At 36.5% G+C, this 25,438-nt stretch overlaps 1 protein-coding gene across 5 annotated transcripts in view; it reads left to right on the forward strand.

Annotated features, from left to right (window-relative positions):
• Positions 1 to 25,438, forward strand: part of NAV3 (neuron navigator 3) — a 253,829-nt gene that overhangs the window by 203,488 nt on the left and 24,903 nt on the right. For 3 of the 5 annotated variants that reach the window (XM_042890140.1, XM_042890142.1, XM_042890145.1), the window contains 8 exons: positions 4,659 to 4,700; positions 7,004 to 7,164; positions 8,610 to 8,798; positions 11,137 to 11,189; positions 15,386 to 15,409; positions 17,682 to 17,759; positions 22,969 to 23,052; positions 24,635 to 24,746. In XM_042890140.1, coding sequence (XP_042746074.1) covers positions 4,659 to 4,700; positions 7,004 to 7,164; positions 8,610 to 8,798; positions 11,137 to 11,189; positions 15,386 to 15,409; positions 17,682 to 17,759; positions 22,969 to 23,052; positions 24,635 to 24,746 — 743 coding nt within the window. The remainder of the gene's footprint in view (positions 1 to 4,658; positions 4,701 to 7,003; positions 7,165 to 8,609; positions 8,799 to 11,136; positions 11,190 to 15,385; positions 15,410 to 17,681; positions 17,760 to 22,968; positions 23,053 to 24,634; positions 24,747 to 25,438) is intronic. The other 2 variants (XM_042890143.1, XM_042890144.1) reach the window with 1 other exon arrangement.

The raw sequence follows: 25,438 nt of genomic DNA on the forward strand, positions 1-25,438 counted from the left end.
GAAATCATGGTTATGTCAAGAGAGAAACATTTATCATACTGATCTGGCCTCAAACTTAGCAAATGCACCTTGAGAAAAGGGTGTCCATTCTGGAATTATAGCCCCCATAGGGTTTTTGCAGTTTTATTTTTCTAAAAGATATTTTACAAGTGATGTGTGATTTCTGAGATGTTTTATAAAGCAAAACCTCCATGCTGGAAAGTATTTTCTCAAAACAAAAGCATTATTTTGCAATGCTAGTGGCAGATATATTTGGCAAAGTATTGTATGGTTTTTCCTTTGTAAGCCATTGTGGGGGAACCCAGGTTATATCCTAGAGTCATAGAGCGATCCTTTGGTCACTCTAGAGCTTGCACAAGACTGAATGAGCAGTCTGCACAGTGAGATATACTAACATAACGTAGGGACAAGATCAGGAAGACCAAAGTAAAAGGTGACAGATCTAGCAAGCCACATACATTCTCTGCACAGAAAGTATAGGGAAAGGTGGAAGAGAGAACTAATAAAAAATATACAAATAAATTTATTTTTTGCTTTCTTGAATTACTGATCATAGTTTGATAGCTAAGCATCACTAATGGCATGCATGCTAAAAGTGAATGAAAAGGTTAAATATTACTGAGGGACATCTCCAGTTCAGTAGTTTGATGAACTTTTCAGTTCCCTGCTTCAGACAGAGTCTGAATTGGCCCTGCAGTTTCTAGGAATGAAGAAGAGGTTTTAAAGGGCATGTACTGAGTAAGGGGAATGATGAGGAAGGGTGGGATGGAGGCAAGGCCTCTTTGACTTTATGTCCTTGGAAAGAGGATGTTAAAACAGATAGCATGGGGTCTGTCATTACCATCCTTTTAAATAATTCTGGGCTTTGTGATTAAAGGATAGGAATTGGTAACTACAGTAAGAAATCTGAAACTTAGTAAATTTTCATGTGTTGTTTCAAATGACATTCTCATAAACAAATAAGGGAATAAAGTAAGGTGCTTGGCCAGGTTGAAAAAGAGTTATCTGAATAGTGAGCAATTGTTTGTTAGATTGAAGGGATATAACAAAGCACAATATATTTTCACAAATACAAAATAGAGAATGATGAAAGGGTGTCTGAGGAGTTGTAATGCCATTTCTGGAGGATAAAGCATTGTCCCAGTGATCTATAATCTGATGTATCATGGAATCATATAATCATAGAATGGCATGGGTTGGAAGGGACCTTTAATATAGATCATCTAGTTCCAACCCCTTGTAAGACTTATAAAGTAGTTATCCCATACTACTTTTTTGAAAGAACACAGAAAATTAGATGAAAATCTCAAGGCATGGGTATCTTGCTAAGGGTAGTAGCCCTTGGCCACCTTCAAGAAGATAGCCACTAGCCATAGAAGCAGTAAGTCTGCAAGGTCTCCGCCACATGTGCTCACGCACACCTGGCAGGTCTCAGACCTTCTGGGGGCACTGCCCACAGCCCTTCAGGATACAGCATCAGAGTCTCTTCCAGCCAATTTTTATGTTATTCCACAAAGATTTTTCTACTGTAATAAACAGAAAATATATTCAGTAAATACTGAAAAAAAGAGATTCTTTTCCAGCAAAATTTGCATCTCCCTCAGGGCCTTTTCCAGTTTTGCACTAGCAGCTTTTATTTAGATAAGTCTACTTTTGTTATTGCAGTGTAACTCACAGTCTGGAAGGGCACTTGCATTTCAGCTTAGATCAATTTAGAGTGTTTAAAATAAACTGAATAGTTCTGTGTACTCTAAAATAAAATTCTCAACTGGAGTTAATTGGTGAAATAACACTGGTTTAATTGATAAAATTTTCGATGGGTAGTCGTCATCACTAGTAATTAGTTTAATACTTAATTGCTGTTGAATATTACAGATTTGCCTTTTTTTCCTGGTTGGTCTTAGTGACAGCAACAGATGCACAAAAAGTGCAGAAATAAAGGAATTTACAGTGCAATTTTGCATCAGCAAAAATGGCTGCATTTCAAGATTAGCAGAATTGGAAGTATTTTCTAATTACATGATTGATTTGTTTTGGTTTACTTCATTAGAACATGGTTCAGTTCTGAGAACCATGAATGTGCATTGATACCCATTTAAGCACTTGAAGATTTCAATTGTTATGACTTATCAGCTGAGTTGATGGTTTTGTGATTTTAAAGGTGTGAAACAGTCCATCATGTATCAGATTTTCTGGTGTGCTCAGCCAGTCATGTAAACTCATTTGTAAGTCCCATATCAGCTTGGCTATCCTAGATTGCCCTCAGCGTTCCTTGGCTTGCAATAATTTATTTTATTCCATAGCTGCTCTGCAACAGTTAAATACAGCCCAAAGATATTTCATTATGGCCATTGTCTGCCTTTCCCAAATTGAAGTCAACACCAAGGAGAAGGAACCAAAAACTGTAAGACTCCCTGGGGATTCTCCCAAGAGAACTTGCAGATGGGTGCAGCAGTGCAAAATAAATGAAGGGAATGGATAGATGGTGGGATCAATCATTTCAGCCTACAGGTACAGGTATATTTCTGCAAGAGTAATTTTGGCAATTGACATGGCAAAGAAAGACATCAGGAAGAGTGGCAAATTCTCAGCCTCATTTAATAGTGGTGTGTGGCTCCTATTTCTTTTGAGCCAGAAACAGATTTCTATGAATGCAATGCTTCTTCTGGGAAAGGAAGGACTTTTTGTTCATATCTTTAAAGGTATTTAGGGCACTCGGTTGAGACTGGAGTTGTCTTCAAAGGGGATCACTGGATATTGCAGTTCAGTTCCATTTACAAGAAGTTTAGTTTCTGTACCAGTAACATACCCAGCTTTTTGGGGAGACAGTGTTTTCAGATACTAAAAACATATGTCCACTTATGGGTTTGAAAAAATAATTACATAGTACCCTGGTTAATATTTTCATGTAACTAACTAAAATCTAGGATCGCCTTTGTAAATTTTAGTATCTTAAAAAGGAAAATGAATGTTTTATACATTCACTCTTATGCAATTGCAGTAATTCCATACTTATGTTTAGGAATATTCACCTCAATTTCATTTGGGCATGTGAATTCAAAAGTTTTTCAGCAGAACGCTATGGTACTCTTACCTGTGTACATGGCTTGTTTAAATACACAACTTTGGATTGATTTAAAGGAGGAATGACTGACTCCCTTGTCTTTAGATAATGTGATATAGATTATTGTTAAATATATAGGACTTCAAACTAAAGAAATATTAGAAAATATAATCTTTTTTAACGTATTTGAAATCTTTGTGGGAGCTGTTCATCTTATGATCATGTTTATTTGTTTTGAGATTTAGAGATGCATAAAGATACATAAAGGAAATCAAGGTCTCATTCTTGTTTGTAGAGAACTAAAAAATACAGGAATCATACATTCATAATGATGTTCTCTTCCTACCAGTTATTATTCATTCCTGTTAGTTACTTCAGGAGCAAAATGCTGAAAATTAAGTCTTCTCTCTGTCAGAGCTATTGTCACCTGGACCACTAGGCCAGTACTGACATCCTGCTAAGTTCCTTCAATTTGCTGACTCCCCATGCAAGTGAGGCCCTGATTAACTATGAAAATTGTTTGTAAGTGTTCCTTAAACTGAAGGTGGTTTACTGCCATCAGACTGACCATAATGGTAACTCCAACAGTATTTTACTGCCTTTACCTACTTTGATAAAGGTAGTGAGATGAAAGTACCCAGCATCCCTGATGCAACAGGAACTGACCTTTAGTAACAGAGAGTCTTCTTAGATAGGAAGTATGGTCCTAAGTTAGCATTGCTCTCAGAGGTGTGATTGTGATATATAATACAGAAGCCTTCTTAAAGCCATTTCGTAATTTAATCCATACGGTGAGACTACATTGTGCTCTTAAGGGAAAAAGCATTGCCACATTTAATTGATGATAACAAGCTCAAGTTCAGCCCACGCTAGTCAGGGACTGATCTTCTAAGTCTTTTTGAGGAAATGCCCAAACTGCACTCTGTTTGAAGGAAGGATAGTGAGTGCCCTTGCAGACAGCTCTGTAATGGTGATGGAGATTGAATTAGGAAAATGCCAGCCATAGATCTCTGATAACCAGCCACCCTGCGATTTCTATGCATGAATATGGAATAGCGTTGTCGCAGTGCCACTCTTCATTGTCCACAACATGACTTAGCTATGTGAGCCCATAGCAACAGAAAGCCAAAGGTCTGTATGTTTGGCACGTATTTCTTCAAGCTGAGCTGTCATTTGGCTTCTGGCAAGGCCATGCTGTCTCCTAGCAGGTGCCACAACCTTCATTTCTTTTGAAAAACTGTTGGTGCATCGTAGGAAACTGTGAAAAATAAAGATTCATACTGTGACCATATGATTCTTGCACAGATTGTGGGGTGAAGCTGTAAGAAGGATGGAAGTGATAGGGAAGGACTTCTTTATGACTTGGGCAGTCTCCAAATTACTATTGACCCAGCTCAGAGCTTGTCTATTTGGAAAATAAATGGTGACAGTACATGTTCTATTGTCCCCTCCCACGAGTCAGGGATTTATTGTGAAAGATACATTAAAAACGTTAACTGACCTTCTGTTTTGCACCCGTATCTGGACCTTTAAATCTGTAATTCTGAACAGTCATATTTCTATATGTCCTTAGGGATTTTTTTTGTTTTAACAGCATGCACCTTGACAGAAATACACTACCCAAAAAGGGATTAAGGTATATATATTTTGAGCATGACTGTTACTTCTCTGTTTTACTGTAATTTTTCCTACACTGTCTTTCCCTTTCTTTTTCCTCTTGTCCATCTTGTTCCCAACAGAGTTCTTTGTATTTAGATTCAAATCAAAACTCATAGATTTTAACAATGAATTTTGTCTTTCCAAGTCTGCCTCGTGCATAAATATCCTTTCTGGATATATCTTGGAAATTGAATAAAATTAAGAAGATTCCTTTTGAGATGATTCTTAAGTAATATTCAATCCTGGAGAAAGAGCAAAGTACCTTTGCAATTCAGTGGGACTAGTTGTTGAAAACATTGAGAAAAACAAAATTTAAGAGGTGGATCTGAACTTGAACTCTAAATGCAAACACTCATGCAATCTGAGTTGGAGGGTAAATCCAGAAAACACTAATTCTTTTCTCCAAGATTTGTAAGTATAAAATGATCCCTGTTCCAACTACTATTCTTGGTATGTACATGGCAATACTGAGTCCCATTCTGCTACTAATTCCCCACTAATTAGAGCCGTCTTCAACACAGAAAACAGAAGTCATCTGCTTTCTTCTGTGCTCCATGTTTAAAAGAGGGAATCAGTAGTAATTTATCAGGCATGGCACTTTATGGCCCTAGTCCAGCTAGTAGACTTGGCAAGCAAAGGTGTATATATACATACACACACAGAGACACTCTACAGCCTTCCAGTTGTTGAAACTATATGACTGAAATCTCATGAGTTCTTTATAAATAACAGTATTTTATTATTAAAGATTGTGCTAAAGTGTTGTCAGTAGTTAGCACCTTCTGCTCTTCTGCACTACCCTCTCCTTAAAAGTATTTAATCAAATTTCCCATTATCCCAAAACAATCATTTTGGATTGAGAGAGAATGGAAAAGGTGGAGCATATGAAAAAGGCATAAAGGGGACCCTGAAAGGGTACAACGGAATGATGAGGTTTGTGGCTGACAGATTGTAATGGTGGCTGAAAGCTGAAAGTGAAATGGAGAAACAACTTATAGGCATGCAAGCCTGATCAGTTATCCTAGAAGAACTGTCAGATTGATTCAATGTGCAGAGATCCCAGACCAAAACCCAGATCCTGAATTCTCATTTTACCATCTTTCTGATCTGATAACCATTGGGTAACTCTTCTATACCACATTTAGAAGCAAAGATCATAGCCATTTTTTGAAAGAAGAAAGGAGGTAAATATTTAATCAGAACAAGATGTTCTAATGCCTTAAAATATTGCACAAAACCCCAAGCACAACATGGGAACTTGCATGTTCATTCAATCTGCTTTCTAAGCAGAAATACTCCTGCCTCACAGGCCTGAGGCCAGAATATCAAAAGCCCTTTCAGCTCTGCTGTTTGGGGAACGCTGATGGCTCATGACAGTGGTGAAGAACATGCTCATTTTTAAGCAGGCGACTGTGCTGAGTGAAGCAAACTATTGCAGACAATGCTGAAATCAATCTCTTGGTTAAGATCCGCTCTGCCTGCACATTTTACTTTTTAACCACTGCTGGAATTGCCTTTCTTCCAGTTCAGCTATAAAAGAGTGAAGCAATGAGTTACCATTACTCCTTCTTAGCCCATGTGGCAGTTGCGCATGTTTTATTGGATTGCTGTGGGAAGCAGTAGATGAATTGTTTGATTTCCAGACTTCTTTCTGAATAGTTTTTTTCTGCTAATTGCCATTTTTTCCTGTCCCTTTCCCTCCCTGCATTTTGGGGCAGGACACAGTGCCAAGTAGCATTCAGAGCAGCAGACCATGACTGTGAACATTAGTGGTTGTCATTACCAATGCAATCTGCTTTTTCAGAACTGTTGATCTGTTTCATTCCTTTCATCTAACCAATTTCCCATGAGATATGGCAGGTGTCATTTTGTAAGCAGCTACTCACCTTTCTTGGCTTCTAGTTTGTCCATTGCCCATTCTAGACATGCAGCTCCCAAGCTTTTGCATCAACCTATACACTACATTTAACTTTGAAGTTCTTTCCTGTCAGCTGTTTTCTGTGGTTTATCGTTGTATTTCTTAAAATGAAGGGAATGCTATTTTGGGGAGGGGGGTGAAACAGAAGGGATTCTAAGCCTGGTGTTTTTTGTGTTGTAAGACAGTAAACATTACATTGGTAAAATTCCTGATGGTGATTATTTGACTAACTAGACAACTAGACTTGATGCATTCTAAGGGTTTGGTTTTCTGTAACTGGAAAAGGCTTTTTATGACGCATTCATTTCTTTCTAAACCACCACCTTGTCCTTGTTTTGAGCTTGTCAGCTGTGGTTTTTCAGATATACTCCATCATCCCGGCAAACAAGTCAGGAAGAAGGCAAGGAGTGGCTACGCTCCCATTCCACTGGAGGCCTGCAGGACACTGGCAGTCAGTCCCCACTTGTTTCTCCTTCAGCTATGTCTACATCTGCGACTGGAAAATATCACTTTTCCAACCTGGGTAAATGCTATTTCCCTTCACTGTTTCTCCCATTTCAGAATAATGTCGTAATATCCAATTGTTCATATTTATTTTATTAAATTCAGTAATGTGTTTAGATTGCTCTATCACCACATTTTGGTATTTCATTAATAAAGTGAAACAACATTTTTCATGGAGTAGATGAGGATACTTCATATTTTGTTTACAAGAAAAAAGCAAAAATTTTCTGTGACTTGCCCAAGGAGAGAAAAATCGAAGGCAGAGCTGGAAATTTGCCTTTAGCTCAGAGCTGCTCGTCTTTTAGCCTATCTGAGGCATTAGGATTCTTTCTAGTTGAGTTCAGTGGATTTTGTCCCAGATGCTAAACATTGTTTTTCTTCCCGTAAACAGGCTTGTTTTGAGGCAGGTCTTTCTAGGCATTCCAGTGCATGTGTGGACATACATACAGCTGCTTTGGACCCAATCAGTGTTCTATCCTTAATCCTTATAATATTACAGGATGTGAATCACACTTTAGGTTTATTTGATTACAGGTCAAGAGTTAGATTTAATTATTCTAGATATTTCTTCAAGTTAATATAACTCAAATCTAGTTTAGTTAATAAATTTATTTATTCTTTAATGATTGATATAAAACCCTTTATTTGTACAGCACTAGACACAAACCTAGGTTCACAATGAGCTGTTGTATTTTAGATCCTTACTGTGGAATTTGCTGCAGCCGGTGAAGTATTCATACTTCCGTCACTCTGTCACAGCTTATGGCATTTGTAGGTTATAGTCACTCAAAAGCAATTTGATCGCCCTTAAAAATATTGGTCTTTATTACATATGGGGAAAAGAAGTTGTACAAACCCAATTTTGAAAATGAAATTGGATGCTGCCTAAGTAAAGCACTACTTTGGATTTTCTCCATATACTTGCAGTAGTTTAAGACAAATTGCTCTTTAAGCAGTGATTTTCTCACTCTATCAGTTTTCTTCTTACTATTATCTTTCTTTTCTTTCACAGTTCATAGTTTTTGCACTCACATCAGAGAGTAATAGGATCTGCTTAATTTATTTTGTTGATGTCCTTCTCTGTTTACTATTATCCTAGCTCCACTGAATAACTGGTTTTCATAGCAAAACTTCAGGCACATCTTGAATGATCTAAAGCAATAGTTTGATTGGATTTGAATAGGCAGCTGCTTCTTTTAATCACTAAGCCAAAGTAAGCAAGTTTATTCAGACACCAGCATTAGTGTTACATGTGTTTTTCAGGAACACTCATGTAACTCCAGCTCCTTGGAAATAATCTTTTTCCCCTTTCCGTATAGCTTTGGATATTGGAATAAATGCATTTTGTTATTTTCTCAGCAGTGTAAAATCCACATAACCGTACTAGTCCCTAATTACAATTTTTTTAAGAACCAGAATTCAGTTAATGGAAATATACTTCATTAATAAAGCTTTGTATTCCAGTGAGTCCAACCAACCTGTCTCAGTTTAACCTTCCTGGACCCAGTATGATGCGTTCAAATAGCATCCCTGCACAAGATACTTCTTTTGATCTGTATGATGACTCCCAACTGTGTGGCAGTGCTACATCCCTAGAAGACAGACCGCGTGCAATTAGTCATTCAGGTTCATTCAGGGACAGCATGGAAGAAGGTAAGACTGAATTATTATTTGAATCACCAAATAGGCCCCAAAATCATCAATATTTCTTCTACAACATGAAAGCTTAAATAATTTTCTAATTATAAATAAATATAAACAAATATAAATAAATAACTATAGTTATTATATTATAAATAACTTTGTGTTCTTTTGAGCTGGACTGACAGTACTTCCTTACCCTACAGCACAGACAGATATTTCCCTAGTAATACAGAGTGATCATTCCTATATATGTACTTTACTTTTGGCCCAGAACATTTTAGGGAAAGGTAGCCATTCTTGGAAAATTATTTTATTCTTTTTGTATCCAAATTTGAAGTCTCTGAGCATATCTTAACTGTGATTTAATGTTTTTGTAGTCCTACTTCTGCAATTCCTTTTTTTTTTTTTTTCTTTTTTCAAATTCTAATGCCACCATCTTGCTTTTCTAACTCTTCCATTTAATCTGACCTCTATTTAATCTAATTTCTTTTTGGAGATTAGTCTTTCTGGTTTCTCTAGTGCTATGCACAACACCTAGAATTTAAAGATTATTTGTTGGTTTTGTTTTGTTTTGTTGTCTTTTTTTTTAACCACAGAGCATTTAACAAGTCCTGATTAAATGTGTGATAACATTTTCTTCTGCTTAACACTTCTATTAAATCTGATCATTTGCAGAATTCCTCTAAGTACAAAGTTCTCACATATTTTCATTTTAAAAATGTTAAATTTAATGGAGCTTCATTCTCGAACATCATCTCTTCTGTCTTGCTTACTGCTAAATGATAACAATACAAATGATCTTTATAACAAGAAAATTAAAAGTTTTCCTCTGCCCCCAAAGCTCACAGTCAAGAAATAAAGAGGAGAAAAAGAAGTCCTGGGTGAAATAGCGGACAAATAACACTTTTACTTTTCTATTCATTCTTCTGCAATTTAGATGATGTGTCAGGAAGACATCTGGGTATGTAATACTAGCAGTAGGGTGCAGGACAGATTAAGCTGTGAGCTGTCAGTACAAAGAGGATGGCTGACTGCATGGAAGCATATCTCATAATTCAAGGACAGAAGTGCTGTGCAGCCTTTGCTGAGGAAAGGGGGAATTGTCAAAGATAGTGGTGGACGAATAATAGAGAAAACAAGAGAAACAGTTGTGCATTAAAAAGGAGGTATTAAAACTAGAATTTCAATAATCTGTCATCGGTGACTTTGATGAAAGCTTTTTCACTGTTCACGTCTCATACCCAGCTGGAGTGGATAACCGTGATCAACCTGTGTAAACAGAAGTGAATACTGTGCAGCAGTAATTAACAGCTTTAAGCAGTTCATGGTCATTAGAGAATCACATTAAATTGTATTGTAGGAAGGACAAATGTCTTTTATTCAAGATAGCAGCTCTAAGGAAGGTTTTAGTGAAACAAGTCAGGTAATGGGTAGAGCCACTGAGTGCAAGGACGGAAAGAAGCTTAGATAAGAGTTTAAAACCAGAGATTGAAAATCAGGGATAGACTGAAAGCAATAGGATATCAGTGATGACCATATCTTTGTAAATAATTACGTAGCTACAAAATTGGATTTGAAGTCTATTCAGCTAATCCAAGCGTTTTATATTGTCAGTTTGGTATGCAGGCACATGCCAAATAGAGAGCTATGTAAGCAAAACAGTATATTGAGAACAGCAGAGCAGGAAAATTAAACACATTTCATGTGAAACAAAAATGAAAAGTATTAAAGAAATAAATGGTCTCCTGCAAAATTCCCTCTTAGAGTGTCTATTCTCAGGAGAGCCACCAGCAGCAGAAGGGGCTATTTTGTCACAGTTAAGTTTTCACTTCCCATTTTCAGAGAGGTCAGGAAAAACTTGAGGTCAAGTCTTCCAGTCTTCACTCAGTGCTTTTGAGACTGACTCTTCTGATGATTAGTATGTAGTATGTCACTACATCTTGCAGTAGCCCCTTCACAGAAACTACAAATGCCATAATGCACTGGTCTGTGCTATGCTGAAGGGAGAAACCAACTGAGAAGACCCTTAGAGTTCATCCTGGGGAATGAGAACTGGTTTGCTGAGAACAGTCTCTTATTAAAAATCAGTTTGCTCAGCTTTGGACAGGTACATAAACAACTCAATTTCTGGTTTCTACAAAGAGTGTACTTATAAGATGATTTGTTGTCAAAAAAAAAGAGAAAAAGAGAAAATATCAATAGCTCTTCTATACTGGTAACTCATAATAACTGTCCTTTGTGGAAAATTGGTTCTCATTTTAAAAAAGATGCATAGTAATTGAGCTTATTGAGCTATTGGGGGTGTTCTATGCTTGCAATATTTCATTATATTTTCATTTTTTTAAAGTACATGGGTCCTCGTTATCACTTGTCTCCAGCACATCATCTCTCTATTCTACGGTGAGTATTGATGTTTTAGAAAGTTCTGCCTGCCTCTGCTCTTCTTCATTTTTCATTACACTTTTAATAGCTTAAGGTTTAGAAGGATAAAGATTGCACTGGAATAAAGCAGGAATATTTATTTTTAGTGTTGGTGTTACTGTTATGCTATTTTAAAATGCATTATTTCCATCTTTTTAAGTGATCGATATAAAACTGCTTAAAATCACCTACTGCATATTTTGAAAACTAGAAAGAAGGTAATAATCTAGAACTGTCACTTTGGCAGGGACTTTATGCTGTTGTAATTAATAATCTTGAATGGTTTAGACATTTTTCAAGCTCTTTTTCCAATTGTACAGTTTACAAAGTTGTTTTGTCCTGTTACTGTTTGAGGTGTACTTTAAAAAAACAAAATTGCTTCAAAATAAGGGAGACAGAATTTTCAGTTTAAATTTCTATTGATCTGTGTTGAAAATGACAATATTATTTCCAATGATAAGAGCATCTTTAAAAAGTCATTAGTCTTAGTTAATTAGATTATTAGATTATGTAATGTTAATTGTATTCTCCTGTCTCAAGCAGAAGCTATTTTCTATTTTACTATTGTTTTAGTATTTTTTTTTTATTTCTTCTGCATAATTTGTTCCTCCAGTATTCTACTAACAAGAAATCATCCAGATGGGAGGAGTTAAACAAGTTTCTCCATTCCCTTGCTAATACAAAACAGCTGCTTTGCAACTTATTTGCAAACCACAATGCTGTAGTTGCACCTGTTTTGTACAATGCATTCATGAACAGCCTCCTCCTCACCACATTTTCAGGTGTTGAGTAGTGTTCCACTGCCCTGGAACAACATGGGTTCCTGTGCCCTAGGCCAGCCCTAGTTCTAGCCTGGGAATATCCAGCCCCTGTTGGCTGATGCAGCTGTACCTCTTGTACGGCTGGTAGCACTTGTCGCAATACTTAACTTGTGTTAGCCTGGAAAGTGGGATGCATCTATGTGCAGAATAATCTAACAGCCTAACTCTAACAGTTAAACCTCATGGTTTAACTGGTAATTTTCCTGTAAAACCAACTTTAACTTCTTTATCTAACATAATGCTGTAAGCCAGTGAAATAGCTTCTGAAAACTTCTGGCTGTAAATTCACATTGCAGCTAAGCCCTGCTCCTTAAATCTTGGATTATGTAGACAGAATAATAGAAGTTACAGAAAAATCTGAAAAGGGCAAGGAAAGAATTAGTATGCTAAAATTACTAGAGTTGAGCTCCAGGGATGGTTTTGATTAGAATTTCTCCTACTTGATCCCTTTGATCCTGTGAAAAATGTAAGCATTTTCAGAAATTAATCAAGAAATGAGGAAGAAGCGGAGTGGAAAGATGGAAGATAGACAATCAGTATCAAATCATCTGGAAGTATAAGAGCCATGATTCATTTTTCAGTGATACCCACAGTGCCCCATTGCCTCCAGAAAGGGATAGCTTCACAGAATTATATTCCATGTAACTCATTTTCAGTTATTACTAGATTCAAGGAGGATACAAGAGCTGGGTGCTCTGCCTTACTTTTGCAGGCCAAACTCACTCAGTGTGAACTCCAAAGCAGCTACCTTTCCATAAACGTATCAGTAAAAGTCATTTATCAGACTTCAAGCATTGCCTTAAGCCTTGATGCTTCAGATAAAGTATGCAATAAATATCAAGATCTTTACATACTTTTAACAGAGGACAGCTGGAAGGCTTGAACATGCTCTCAGAAGATTGTCTCTTTGAAAATTAGAATATGAGATTCAGAAGAGATGCTTCATGATTTGCTATTATTGCAATGAATAAATCCAGTGAGACAGATCTTCTACTATTTTCTATATGTATTGGCTTTCTTTCTGGGTTTGCATTTGAGTTTTCAGAACTTACTTGAATAAACTGGGAATCTAGCTTGTTGAGATATACTTTACAGATTAAAACATTTTGTTTCACAGAAAAGTATACTATGTGGGTGGATATAGTAGACTCTAGGGTTGAAACACTGATCCCATTTTGACAGTGAGTACATCTAGCTCTCCAAGAGGCTGAAGAAAGATGTGTGATAGTGTAAATTATGATAGGTTGTCTCCAGTTTTAATCTCCTGCTCAGTAGGTGAGACACCGCAATTTGCACATATTTAGTTAATTGCTCTATTTCTCGCACTGCCTCTTCAGCATTAGCTACACTTAGAATCCCCAGAATTCATTAGCTGTGCTAAGCCAAGCTTAAAGGAGATGAGTAAGGATATGTCATTTGTATGTTAATATTCTAAGACTTCAAAAAAAAAGGAAAAGATTACATTTCAAGGATGAGATGCATGGATGCAATAGAGAAATACAGGAACAATACTGCTTCCTTTTAGAGCAGAGTTTTGAAGTTGTGAGCCTATGACTGAGAACTAGATTACAGTGATGTCAGCATGAACTCCTAACTGAAAACTGCACACTTCTATGTGGGTTTCAGATCTTATTTTATAAGTTATAAAACACCCAGAACCCCTTTTCTCTTTCATCTGCTCCTTCCACTCTCCATTAAAGATGACTTGTGGCATCTGCCTCTATGACTTCTGAGAGAAAGCCAGAACTTCCTTGTATGCTGAGGGAGCCATCTGCTAGCAACATGCAGCACTTCTCTTGTCAGTGGGACCACAGTGATCTGAGGTCACTGGCAGTTCCAGCAAAAGATCACCAAACCTAATTTTTGTTTTCTTTTCTTGGCACGGTAAACTTTCTTGTCTTTCTTGATCCTCTAATGGCTTTTCATGCATGACATGTTTGAAGTAACAATAATGGGAATAGATTTTCAAAATTTTCTGTAGGCAGATCCTGTTTTTGTGAGCATAAATCAGAAAGCCAATGTCAGGATGTGTCACATCAGTGCTGACAAATAAAACAATCACTACTCTAAATCATTCCCATGTGGTGATGTGGGTATTACAGTCGTTTCAGCTAAGTGTTGCACAGGGAAATATCATAGCATCTCAGCCTTTTTATTGGCAATTAACACAAAGACAGGTACTGAAAAAGGACTATTCTAAGTCTTTTACTCACCAACATTAGGTAAGGAAAGAAAATGGTTCTATAATCAGGTAACAAAATTCTAGTGACACGAAAGTTGTGCTTTCTAGAACCTCAAAGACAAACAAGCAAACAATAAAAAAGATGCTACCTGACATCTGGGAAATTTCCTAGGAAAGCTTACCTTGGGTTTTCCTACACTTTTTAAGGTTTTTTTTACATCTAATTTTTCTACCCGTTTGTTTTACTCTTCCACCTAACATCAGACTGTTTCTCTGAAGTTCAGCTACCTCAGATCATGGGGTGCATTGATTTCCAGTGCACTCATTTTGTGTTACAGAATAGCTTCTTCTCTCATGTTACATCTTTACTTTCCATTAGAATCCCACTGAAGTGAGATCTTTCTGTCTGCCAAATGCCTCCTAAATTAATCCACTCCCCTGCTTACAAATTCAATGACTTTTATCTTAGCAGGCATCCAAAGGTATGTTTTGTAATGACTTAGTTGCTTAGCTTGTTGAAAAAGGCTGCTAAATAAATAAGAAGCTTGGCATCATAATATGATGTAATACATAAAAATGTGGAAAATATCTAGAATTATTAAGTACTATTAATAAATGTAAGCTAAAACTTTAACATGCTTTGATATACTTTAATATTCTGTATGGAAGAAATTACCTTAAACTACAAGGAGCCCTCTCCCCCCACCTTATCCTGTATATGTTTTACTGGTACGCTGCCAACTTTTCTTAGCAGGGATTAGTCTGTAAGGATTATTGCACAGTATACAGTTAAGCAACTATAGTTACAGGAGCCATAATATTCATTACAGTATAAAGGTTCATGTGTGGAGATTTAGGTACGTTCATTGACAGCATAGCAAGTTTTCTTTCCTTTGCTAGAAATGTAGCTGCAGTTTACAATTCTGTTACCGTTCCTCCTCTACCCCTGGTTTCATCTTGTCAGTATGCTGGAAAACTCTTTGGGTTTTCAGCTGGAGCCTTTCCAAGTAAGTTAAAAAGAATTCCATTTACTGTTTTTACTGCATATCTCCATTAAAAGTAAGGGATCTGTGAAGCTATTCATTTCACTTTAGAGTAGCTGGTGTTTATTTTCTATCACCTCAATTATGTTGCTCTTGTTTCTAAACCATTTCTTCTTTGTTTTCTTCCAGGCAGAAGAAAAGGCACATTCAGAGGTAAGAATGCTTCTTAATCTTTGTAATTGTGTATTTGTTTGGTATTTCTTAGAAATGTATTGTTTATCTAAACTAAAAGTATGATCCGCTGCACTAAAAGGTGTTTTCTGAGCATTGTGCTGAAGGATTCCTGGCTGAGGTTCTGGAAAGGTTAAAAAAAAAAATCAGTAAGAATCAGGCTGCTGAGCAGAAGAGTTGTAATACATCTGATCTCATACTTAAAACCACTCCATACTGGGTCTAAGGGACTGTGCAGTTCAAGGTAACTCCGTGTACTTCACCAGAAAAAGACCTAAAATGTTCACTTTGAACTTCCATCGCTTACACTTTGCTGCATATTAAATTTCCAAAACTGACTATTTTGATGAATTTTGGAGAAACGCAGATGGATTTCAGATATAAATCAACCCTGACATGGAAAACAGCTTCTTTCTCCTCACAGTACATTAGAACGAGTGACAAGAGTGAGTCAGCAGCTGAATACAATTATAGTCTTTCTTCATGCAAAGTTCTGTCGTATTGAAAGGGCACCAAGGAATAGCAGCAATAAGCTGCAGCACCAAGGGGTGCATGTCCACTTCCCAGAGCTGCATGTCTCCAGACTGCATTTATTCTGCTCTTGTTTTTACTATTGTGATCAGGCAAAAAGTAAAAATTAAAAAAAAAAAAAAAAAAAAAAAAAGTACAAAAGATACTTTGGGAAGATTGAACAAATAAACATATTTGTCCTTGATTACTGCATTATTTTTCAGTATTGAAAAAATACCTGAGATTTTCCTTCAGATTTTCTAAGCTCCTTTGTCTAACAGTTAAATCAAACGAGTTGAAAAGATGCATCATAGCTCAGTAGAGTAAGTGACAATTCCCTGTTTCATTTCCCTTCATAAAGGGCTGTATATAGTGGTGTAACAACATTTATGAAGCTTTCTTAGTATCTAGATATGCCCTGTGAGATCTGCATTTCTGTAATCAGAGGGTTCTTACTCAGGAAGCTCGAATTATTGCTACTGAAAACCAAAGACAATTCTTGGGAAAAGAAAAGGAGAAGGCCAGAATGGAAAACAGCTCAAAAATATCTTTTATTCTGAGCCAGTGCAAATTATTTAATTACTTTTGTATCATTGGCATACAGAAGCTTGTTTACCTTTAAAACATGTACAGTATTCCCTGTTGATTTTCACAGGAATCGTAAAGTTAAAATATAGCAGTAATCCTTACAGTGAAAGTATTAGTATGAGAATGTCATGGACTCTGTTTGCTAGGATGTCTGTAGACATTTCACTTCTCTAGTTTGCAGTAATTCCTTTTATGTCTGAATATGAAAGGGGTTCAAAGTGAAACTTTATGCTGTGCTTAAGTTCAGTGAAATGCCTGGAGTCTCTATAAGATCTCAAGTAGAGTCAAATGCTCTTAAAATGATATGCAAGTTTCATGCTTGCTATCTAGCCTTTTTCAGCTTTTATTAAGGATTATGTTTCTCGTAAAAAGGATACAGGAGCTTTGAATGTAGTTTATTTCTACATCAGCATGTATATTTAAAGCTACGTTTTTTTTTTTTTTTGTGAGCTGACCAGAGATTTTTTGGAGAAAAAAACAAAAAAATAGATAAGATTTAGAAAGGTTAAAGGTTGCATATTTGAATCAAATGTCATGGGGGAACTATAGTGTTAAAGAGAAAATACATATATATATATATATATATATAGCCACATTGCACCTAACTTTAGACATCTATGAAATAATGTTCTGTGTCAGAGGTTGCCATTGAAGCCTTCTTCGTAACGGACAGTGGAGGAGGATCTTTTGGCCCTTTATTTTACATCTAATGCAGGCATTCAACACGTAATTGTATTACACAGCTAACTTCTGGCAAGGTGAATCTTTGCAAATTTGTATTGCATAATTTCAGGCCTCAAAGAGTCAAACACTAAAGATATGTTTGAAGTCTACACAGTTTGGTAAAAAGAAAATATGTTGTTTGCATGTGCAAACAGGGAACTGTACATATCAAGTAATGAAGCATTTGCTCACTTGTGCTCCTTAACTGCAATCCTAGCAGGTGTATTGCTTAAGTGGAAGAAAATTTTTGGAGTAGCATTAATTGCTTACTTTTATTAATCTGTATTTCTTCACAGTTTTGAGATTAAAATTAAAAGTTAAGGTACTGTTTAACACAGTGATCACACATTAGTGATCTCTTAAGAAAAATATCAAGAAAAATTCAACTGAAGTCAATTGCTGAAATACTAATGGTAGCCTTTTTTCCATCTAGCAAATTCAGAAACTACGGAGAGAGCTTGTTGCATCACAGGAAAAAGTTGCTACTCTTACATCTCAACTTTCTGCAAATGTAAGTATTTCTGCCCCTGTTGAAAAATACTGTCAAATAGGTTAATAACTTCTATTCAACTCAGGTTCCGAGATGTGATCTAGGATACTTTTACTATTGATTTATCTTGGTGTTTTTAAAATGAATTGTTTCATTCACATCCACATCTCCTCACCTTCAGGCAGAAAAAAGTCTTACAGTCAAACACAGTGGATATGGAAATTAATGTTCTGAAAAGGGTAGTGGTTGTGATTTCTCTCTTTTTTTTTTTTTTCTTTTTTTTTTCTGATGTTGTTACCTGTACCTTAAGATGAAATTTGAAGTGTTAAATTTAGTGTCTGGCAATTTTAATTGGATTCTGCACAAGTAAGAATGGCAGATTGATGCTTCATGACAGAATTATCAATTCATTCTACTTAGATTGTTAAAAATCATTTTGAAATGTATACAGACGGGCTCAATATGGACCAGGATAAATAAAATGCTGTGACTTAACAGTAACATGAAATACTCTGTTCCATTATATGTCATCCAAACTACCAAAACTAAAGCTTATTAGAGATCTTGAGCCATAGTAAAATTTACGTCAGTGTTGTTGGTATTAAACTGCCAACACCAATATGCTGCTCCACTTCTTAAGTTGAAAAGAAACATTTTTTTCTGACATATAAAATGATACAAGCACCAAAAGAAAGAAACAAACAAAACAAAAAACAAAAAGCTGGGTAGAGGGGGGACAATCACCTTTCTCTCCCTGCTAGCCATCCCTTTTTTAACACAGCCCAGGATACCATTGACCTTCTGAGCTGCAGGAGCACACTGCTGGCTCATGTTCAGCTTTTTGTATGCTAGGAGGAAAACCCTGAAGTAAGGAGACACAACCAAGGAAAGGGCATGAATTGAAGATTTTGATAGAATTTATGATAGTTAAATTTCACAAAGATAAGCATAATACAGACAGATGTGAACTATATAAAATTATACATAGAATTTACAAGCTTCAGTAACTATGCTGATATATAACCAATGAAGACTGGACATTTCATAGAAAGATCCCTGGTTTAACTTCCAATAGTTGATATGATAATTACCAGTTATCAGTTGATAATATGAGTTATTGAACATTTTATCAGAAAATAATGCCAGATAGGGAACATGAGCTGCAGTCCTGTCTGGCTACTATGGCTTCAGATGATATTAGCAGACAGTTACTGAAAAATCTGTTTTATAGTGATTTTTAAATGCAATTCAGGATATATATTTGGGAATTTATTGCCAGTATGTCCATCCAGTTTTTTGGGGTTCCTTCTATTATGTATTTTAGAAGTAAAATTTTAATCTTCATCTCTGCCAGGCTGGACAATTCTTCATTTGCCTGAGAGCAACAAACTGAAGCCAACAATGAGAGATCTCATTTCATTTCAGGCTGGAATTTTTTGTTATCCTTTCCCTTTGTAGAACCAAGCAAAAAAAAAAAAAAAAAAAAGTCTTTCAGCCATTTCATAACCATCCTCTTTGTGTGTTTTTTCCCTTGCTTTGCTACAAAAGACACTTCATAGTGCAAGTGTCATTAAAGGACCATCAGAATGAATTTTGACCTGTTTGGTCAAGCCTTTTCTTCATGTACGATTTTATACCAGAATCTGACCATTTGGAAGTTAAAGCATTTCTTAGGCATTTGGGAACCTCTGATGAGACTTTACTTACTCATTTTCATTTATTATTCAGTCACTGTTGGACTCGAGTACTATGCTTGATTTCAGCTGTTTATTTCATTTGATTAACCCCAAAGCGTTTTGCCTGCATGTGATTAAATCCATGCCAGGCCCAGCTGTTATTTGGACGCTTAATTTACTTTTTTTTTTATATATATATATTCTGGCTTTTCCCTGATGTCTCTTTCAGTGTTGCTGAAGGGCAAATCTCAGTGCTAATTAAGAAAGAGCTGTTTTCAGTGCTGAAAGTGTTCAGCCAGCAGACTTCCTATGAGACTAATCAGCTCAAATTCCAGCAAGCAGCTTGTTTGGAGGGCCTTTGATCACTGTTTTTTATACTGTATGAAGCTGAAGGATGTATGCTTACCCATTGTAGTAGAGTCTGGATGCCACTGGAAAGTGGAGGGGTTTCGCTGGCTAATGCTTGTTTGGCCAGTCCTGCAACCAAACAAGAAGACAATAGCTAGTAGTGAAGAAGAAAGGTCAGCAGTCATTACTTGCAGCCAACCAGACCCCGGCACCCTCTCACAACTCCTCCCATTCATTTGTGTCAAGTGAGAGGACATTTATTTATTTACCTTTATTTTACAAGCCTGGACTCAACAGGTCAAATGGGAATGTGCATCAGCAAAGTCTTTAGATACGCCAGGGGTCTGTTCAATATAGCCGTACGTCTAAGAGCTGAGGTATTTGGGGCTTGGAAAATGTTGTATATCAAATCTGTTATCTTCACATTGAAGCATATATCTCCTTGAGCGTGTGTCTCTGACTTTCCAATGGGAATTTCAGCTATAAGCAGAAGTCAAAGTTAGTTGATATTTGTTGGGTCTAGAGATTAAGAGCTGTATATTGTTTATGTATCTAAGATGCATAGTGTTCTATGCATCTATAAAGCTGGACATTTTGCTGGAACCATACAAATAGGTATCCCCAAGACTCCTGAATAAATAAATATTTGTTACTATGGGGGAAAATAGCACAGTTCATTACAAAATTGACACCTTGTATTTCATTGGATAGTGTTCTTTTGTAATAAACATTTAAAATAATGGCCAGTGTGATTGAAGGTTTTTTCATGACTAGTTTTCAGTTGATGGACCTTTGAATTATTAGCAAATCAAGACCTGTGGTCTCAAATCACCTGGGGAAGATCCATTATTATCTTAATCCAATTGCATTTAGAATGCAAAAATCACAGTGTGCTAGTCTGAGGTAACGTACACTATCACTGGGTAAATTTTACTAAGAATTCATAATTATGACATGGCTGTCATTCTCTAGAAACTGTCAGACAAAAACTTCATTGTTTCAATGACCTTTAATGACATTTTCAATGATGCTCTTTGTTAATTGTACTTTATTCGTGTAAAGTATAAGCTGAGGTTGTATCTATGGAATAGGAAATTACTTTGCACAAGCATGCATGATTAGGTACCAAAGGACTGCAGTTATCCCAATACAATTGTGAGAAATCAGAAATAGCAATGCATGATTGAGCAAATGATTTCTCTTTTCAAACCTTAAATACCCATTTTTATTTTCATAGTAAAGTAGACCCGTGGGTCATCAGCAGAACTACAGATTTTGTTATGAGGCAGTGAACAGAAAGCCCCTTTAGGTTCCTGTTAAACACATGTAGAAAAGACACATTGGCTGTAGCTCTGTTTTAGTGCATCTGCTTTGTCTCTGTGCTCTGGGACATTGCTCATCATCTTCACGACACAAAGTTGGGAGGGAGTGTTGAACTGCCAGAGGGCAGAAAGGCATTACAGAGGGACCTGGATAGACTGGATCGATGGGCCAAGGCAAACCGTATGAGTTTCAATAGGGCCAAGTGTCGGGTCCTGCATTTTGGTCACAACAACCCCAGGCAACCCTACAGGCTTGGGGAGGAGTGGCTGGAAAGCTGCCTGATGGAAAGGGACCTTGGTGTACTGATGGACAGTCGGCTGGACAGGAGCCAGCAGTGTGCTCAGGTGGCCAAGAAGGCCAATGGCATCCTGGCTTGTATCAGGAGTGGTGTGGTGAGCAGGACTAGGGAAGTCATCCTGCCCCTGTACTCGGCACTGGTGAGGCCTCACCTCAAGTAGTGTGTTCAGTTTTGGGCACCTCAGTACAGAAAGGACATTGAGGTGCTGGAGCAGCTCAAGGAAAAAGGCAGAAAGGCTTGTGAAAAGCTTGGAGAATGTGTCCTATGAGGAGAGACTGAAGGAACTGTTCAACAGTCCTTTTTGAACTATGTCTCTTTTTGTACATACTTGAGACTTTACTACCAGCTATGTTTGACAAATGTTAGCAACTCTTACAGAAGCATGCCAGTCTTTAGTGGGAAAATTTGCTAAGCAAAGTGTAAGTCTACTGCTGTATTAAAAGAAAGAAATTGTCATTCTTTAGGAGTGAAGATGCTCAGTTAATCCATTTGTGGATATAAATTAGCTGTTTGTGAATTATCTTCCTAAGTGTATTATAGTCCCTATGTTAGAAAACTTCACTTATTATCATTCTAGAGACAGAAAAGTGAAAATAAGTATTTTCTTTTGCTTTAACTATTTGGTATTGTGAAAAGAGATTTGATTTTATGGAGTTTCATGAAAAGAGAATTCTCATTTTCTCTTTACTGTCAAAGATGGCTTATCTTGTTGATTTTTTTATGACCACTTGCCCTTTTTTGCCTATGGAGCTCAGTATAAATTGCAACCACTAAAGAAGTGATGTATTATTTGGACACAGGTTAGAGGGTGAATAATGTTAGAAACAGAATGAAGCTTGTTTTATTAAATCTTTGGTTCAGTTTCAATGTACTGCTCTTTGAGGAGCGGGAGTTACAGTTTTCAAGATTGTCTTTGATACGCCTTTTTGCACTTATAAATATCATGTTTATATTTTATGTAAGCTCTATATTAATTTCAAACATAAGGACACAAATACACACACACGCATACGTATATATAATCAGTATAAGAGAAAGAGATCAAGCAATGACCTTCTGTACAAAAAAACTGCAATATTTTTGATCCTTGGGATTCTACTGGAACATTTTATTTGGAAGCCTAGAACTTTCCTTTTAAGATAAAGCACTTGAATTCCTCTGTTGAATTGTTCAGTAATTGAAAATAATCACTTGCGGACTTCTATTTGGAGCAGACTTCTGGTCAATATATCAGTAACTTCAGGCAGGACATTAAATCTATAATTCATTGCAGGCAGAGGTACTGAAGCTAAACTCCATGGGAATTAGAGAAACCCAAGGAACACTGGGCTCACTTGGCTGCTACACATAGCCAATTTGGTTCAGTCTGAGTTTAAAATTGATGCAAGAGGTTTGGAGAAGATAAACTTGGAGGCGGAAAGAGTGTTTAAAAAAAAAAAGAAAGAAATAGATCTGGGAGTGCTGAGTTTTATGAAGTATTGTTTGTCCTGCCAAAATGTATAGAGCATCCCACAATTTCTTTAAGTTTTACAATGCAAGTAAGACCCATTACCACAAGTAGTGATGTCTTCTGTTTCTTTCACAGGCTCACCTAGTAGCAGCTTTTGAAAAAAGCTTGGGAAATATGACTGGCCGTTTGCAAAGTCTTACAATGACAGCTGAGCAAAAGGTACGTTTACCAGAGAAGGTGCTGTAATGAGGAATGAAGTCGGCAGATTATATTACATTTTTGTTTAAAAAAACTGAAGGGAAACAGAAACACAGGAACAGCTGTCAGCAAGGCAGACAGACCTTTCCTTAATGGCTGTTGCGATCAAATCTTCATAAAGCTCCAGGAGAATTAAACTCTGCACATCAGGGTTATCCAGACAATATCACAGGGTAGCTTGAAGATAAAATCTTTGCTTCCAGATTTTAATTAAATGTATGCATTTCTAGGATTAATCCATACTGAAAGATCCTGTAACAAATACCAATCATAGCCCAGCCTAACAACTTTGTCAGAATGAGAGCAGTGTGAGAAGGGAGGGACTCTAGGCAGAGAAAAATGCTTTCATTCATTGTTAATGCAGGTTGGGTATGCCTATTCACTTAGAAACAGTTTTGGTTTTCCAAGTGCTGCTGTGACTGTCAGGGAAGAAACAAGAACCTGGTAGCTAATAAATTTAATGTGAGGTTTTGTCCCCAGCTGAAGATTAAGGGGGTTCTTAGCACCTTCCAGTATTGAACTTTTGTAACTGTCTTCTGCCCTTAGTAGAACACTGTCCTACAAAGTAAGGGGTCTCAGTGAGCCAAACTCTGAAAGAAACTGTATATCAGTAAACTGTTTCTCACCTCTAAAATCAGTGTACCTGTGTATAAAATAAAATTTTGCAGTCTGATTGAGGACCAACACGTGAAACATTGCAGGATGCAATGTGAACTGGATAGAAAATTAAAATTTTTTTAAAAAGCAAAATTATTAAATAAACAAATAAAAAGATTTAGTTCAAATTAACTTTTTACAAAGTATAGTTTCCCTCAAATATTTTCTTTCCAGAAGAGATTAAATACTTTGAAACAAATCATCTCATAAGCAAGCTTGTTCCACCTAAGATTTGTAACATCCCTTCTTTTCTTTTCCCTGCTGTTGAGGTTAAATTCCTTTAATCTTCATTACATAAATAAGGGCTGGAAGGAGAGGTTTTAACAAATCAGTATAAAAAGCTGTTTTTTAATTAAAATCGACTCTGCATTTCAATACAGAACTTCCTGCACTGAAGTAGAGTAATTTCACTTTAAATTACAAGATTGTTACTGTTAAACAGATTTTTATGTAATGGAATTATTTATTCATTTTTTAATATTACTGAAATTACACAAATTTAGATTGAGTTTCAGCCACTAAAGACTAGCCTCTCATTCTGAAAGATACAAAAGATACAATCCAAGTGGTTTTGATGCCTCTTGCCAATAAAGTTTTTGTCTTTTTCTTCACTTTATAAAGAGTATTCAGCCAAGACTCCTTTTAGATCAAATTTTATATATAAAAAAGGATTTCTTCTCCTTAGGGATAACATGATCACACTGCATAGAAAAAAATACAAAATTATATATTAGTTTAATATTGTTAGAGAGATTCTATTTGAAATTTGTGTCATCCTTGTGTTCATCCTGGCAGCCTTATGGTACTTCAGTTTGATCATTCTTGTCACTTTTCTTGGCTTCGATAAATATTGTTCTTGTGCCAGCTCTCATTTCCCTTCCCATAGGAATCTGAGCTTATAGAGCTACGGGAAACCATTGAAATGCTGAAAGCCCAAAATTCTGCTGCACAAGCTGCTATTCAAGGAGCTCTGAATGGCCCTGATCACACCCACAAAGGTAGGCTTGTGTCACAATTAAAATAAACACACTTTCTCTTCAGGTAAAAAAAAAAAAAAATGAAAAAATGAAAAAATTTTTAAAAAGGCTGATCACTACGTTCCTGTTGTTTTGGGGGCTCTGTTGCAAGGGCAAAGTTGTTCTGAAGCAAGTTGTAGGCATACTTGTGGTATTTCCATGGCTGGAAACCTTGACTGTATCTCCTCTTTGCTGAAGAGTTCTGGGAACCTTGTCATCTCAGAACTGGGTGGCCAGGCATGGCCTGTCAAGAGATATCAAGAGTTAAACCTGTTGCTGCAGTTTTATACTGAAGTAATCCCAAGGCGCCAGTGAAATCTTAAGGCAAAACTATGTCGTACTTTGGAAATCCAGCATAAGATGTAGCACTGCAACTTGTTTTAATCATTAAGAGACAGACTGACAACAACTGGTCTATCTCTTCACAAGTTGCCTAAGCACTGCAGAACAGGCATTTTAAACTCCAGATTCTGAATTAATTTGTCATGTGGTTGGCGGATGTTATGTGATAAATATGCACCTCACAGGTGTGTGCTGATGAACAATAACAAAGTAATCACTTGCAGAAAAAAAAAATAGTAGCATCGTTCATTTTTTAGAGCATCATTGATCTTTGCTTAAAGAGGTCATTATTTGGATGTTTGTCCTGAAATCATTCCATTGTACGAAATGCA

Source organism: Lagopus leucura, unplaced genomic scaffold (genome assembly GCF_019238085.1).
Source record: "Lagopus leucura isolate 7727_CA_CO unplaced genomic scaffold, USGS_WTPT01 Super-Scaffold_100159, whole genome shotgun sequence".
NCBI lineage: Eukaryota > Metazoa > Chordata > Aves > Galliformes > Phasianidae > Lagopus > Lagopus leucura.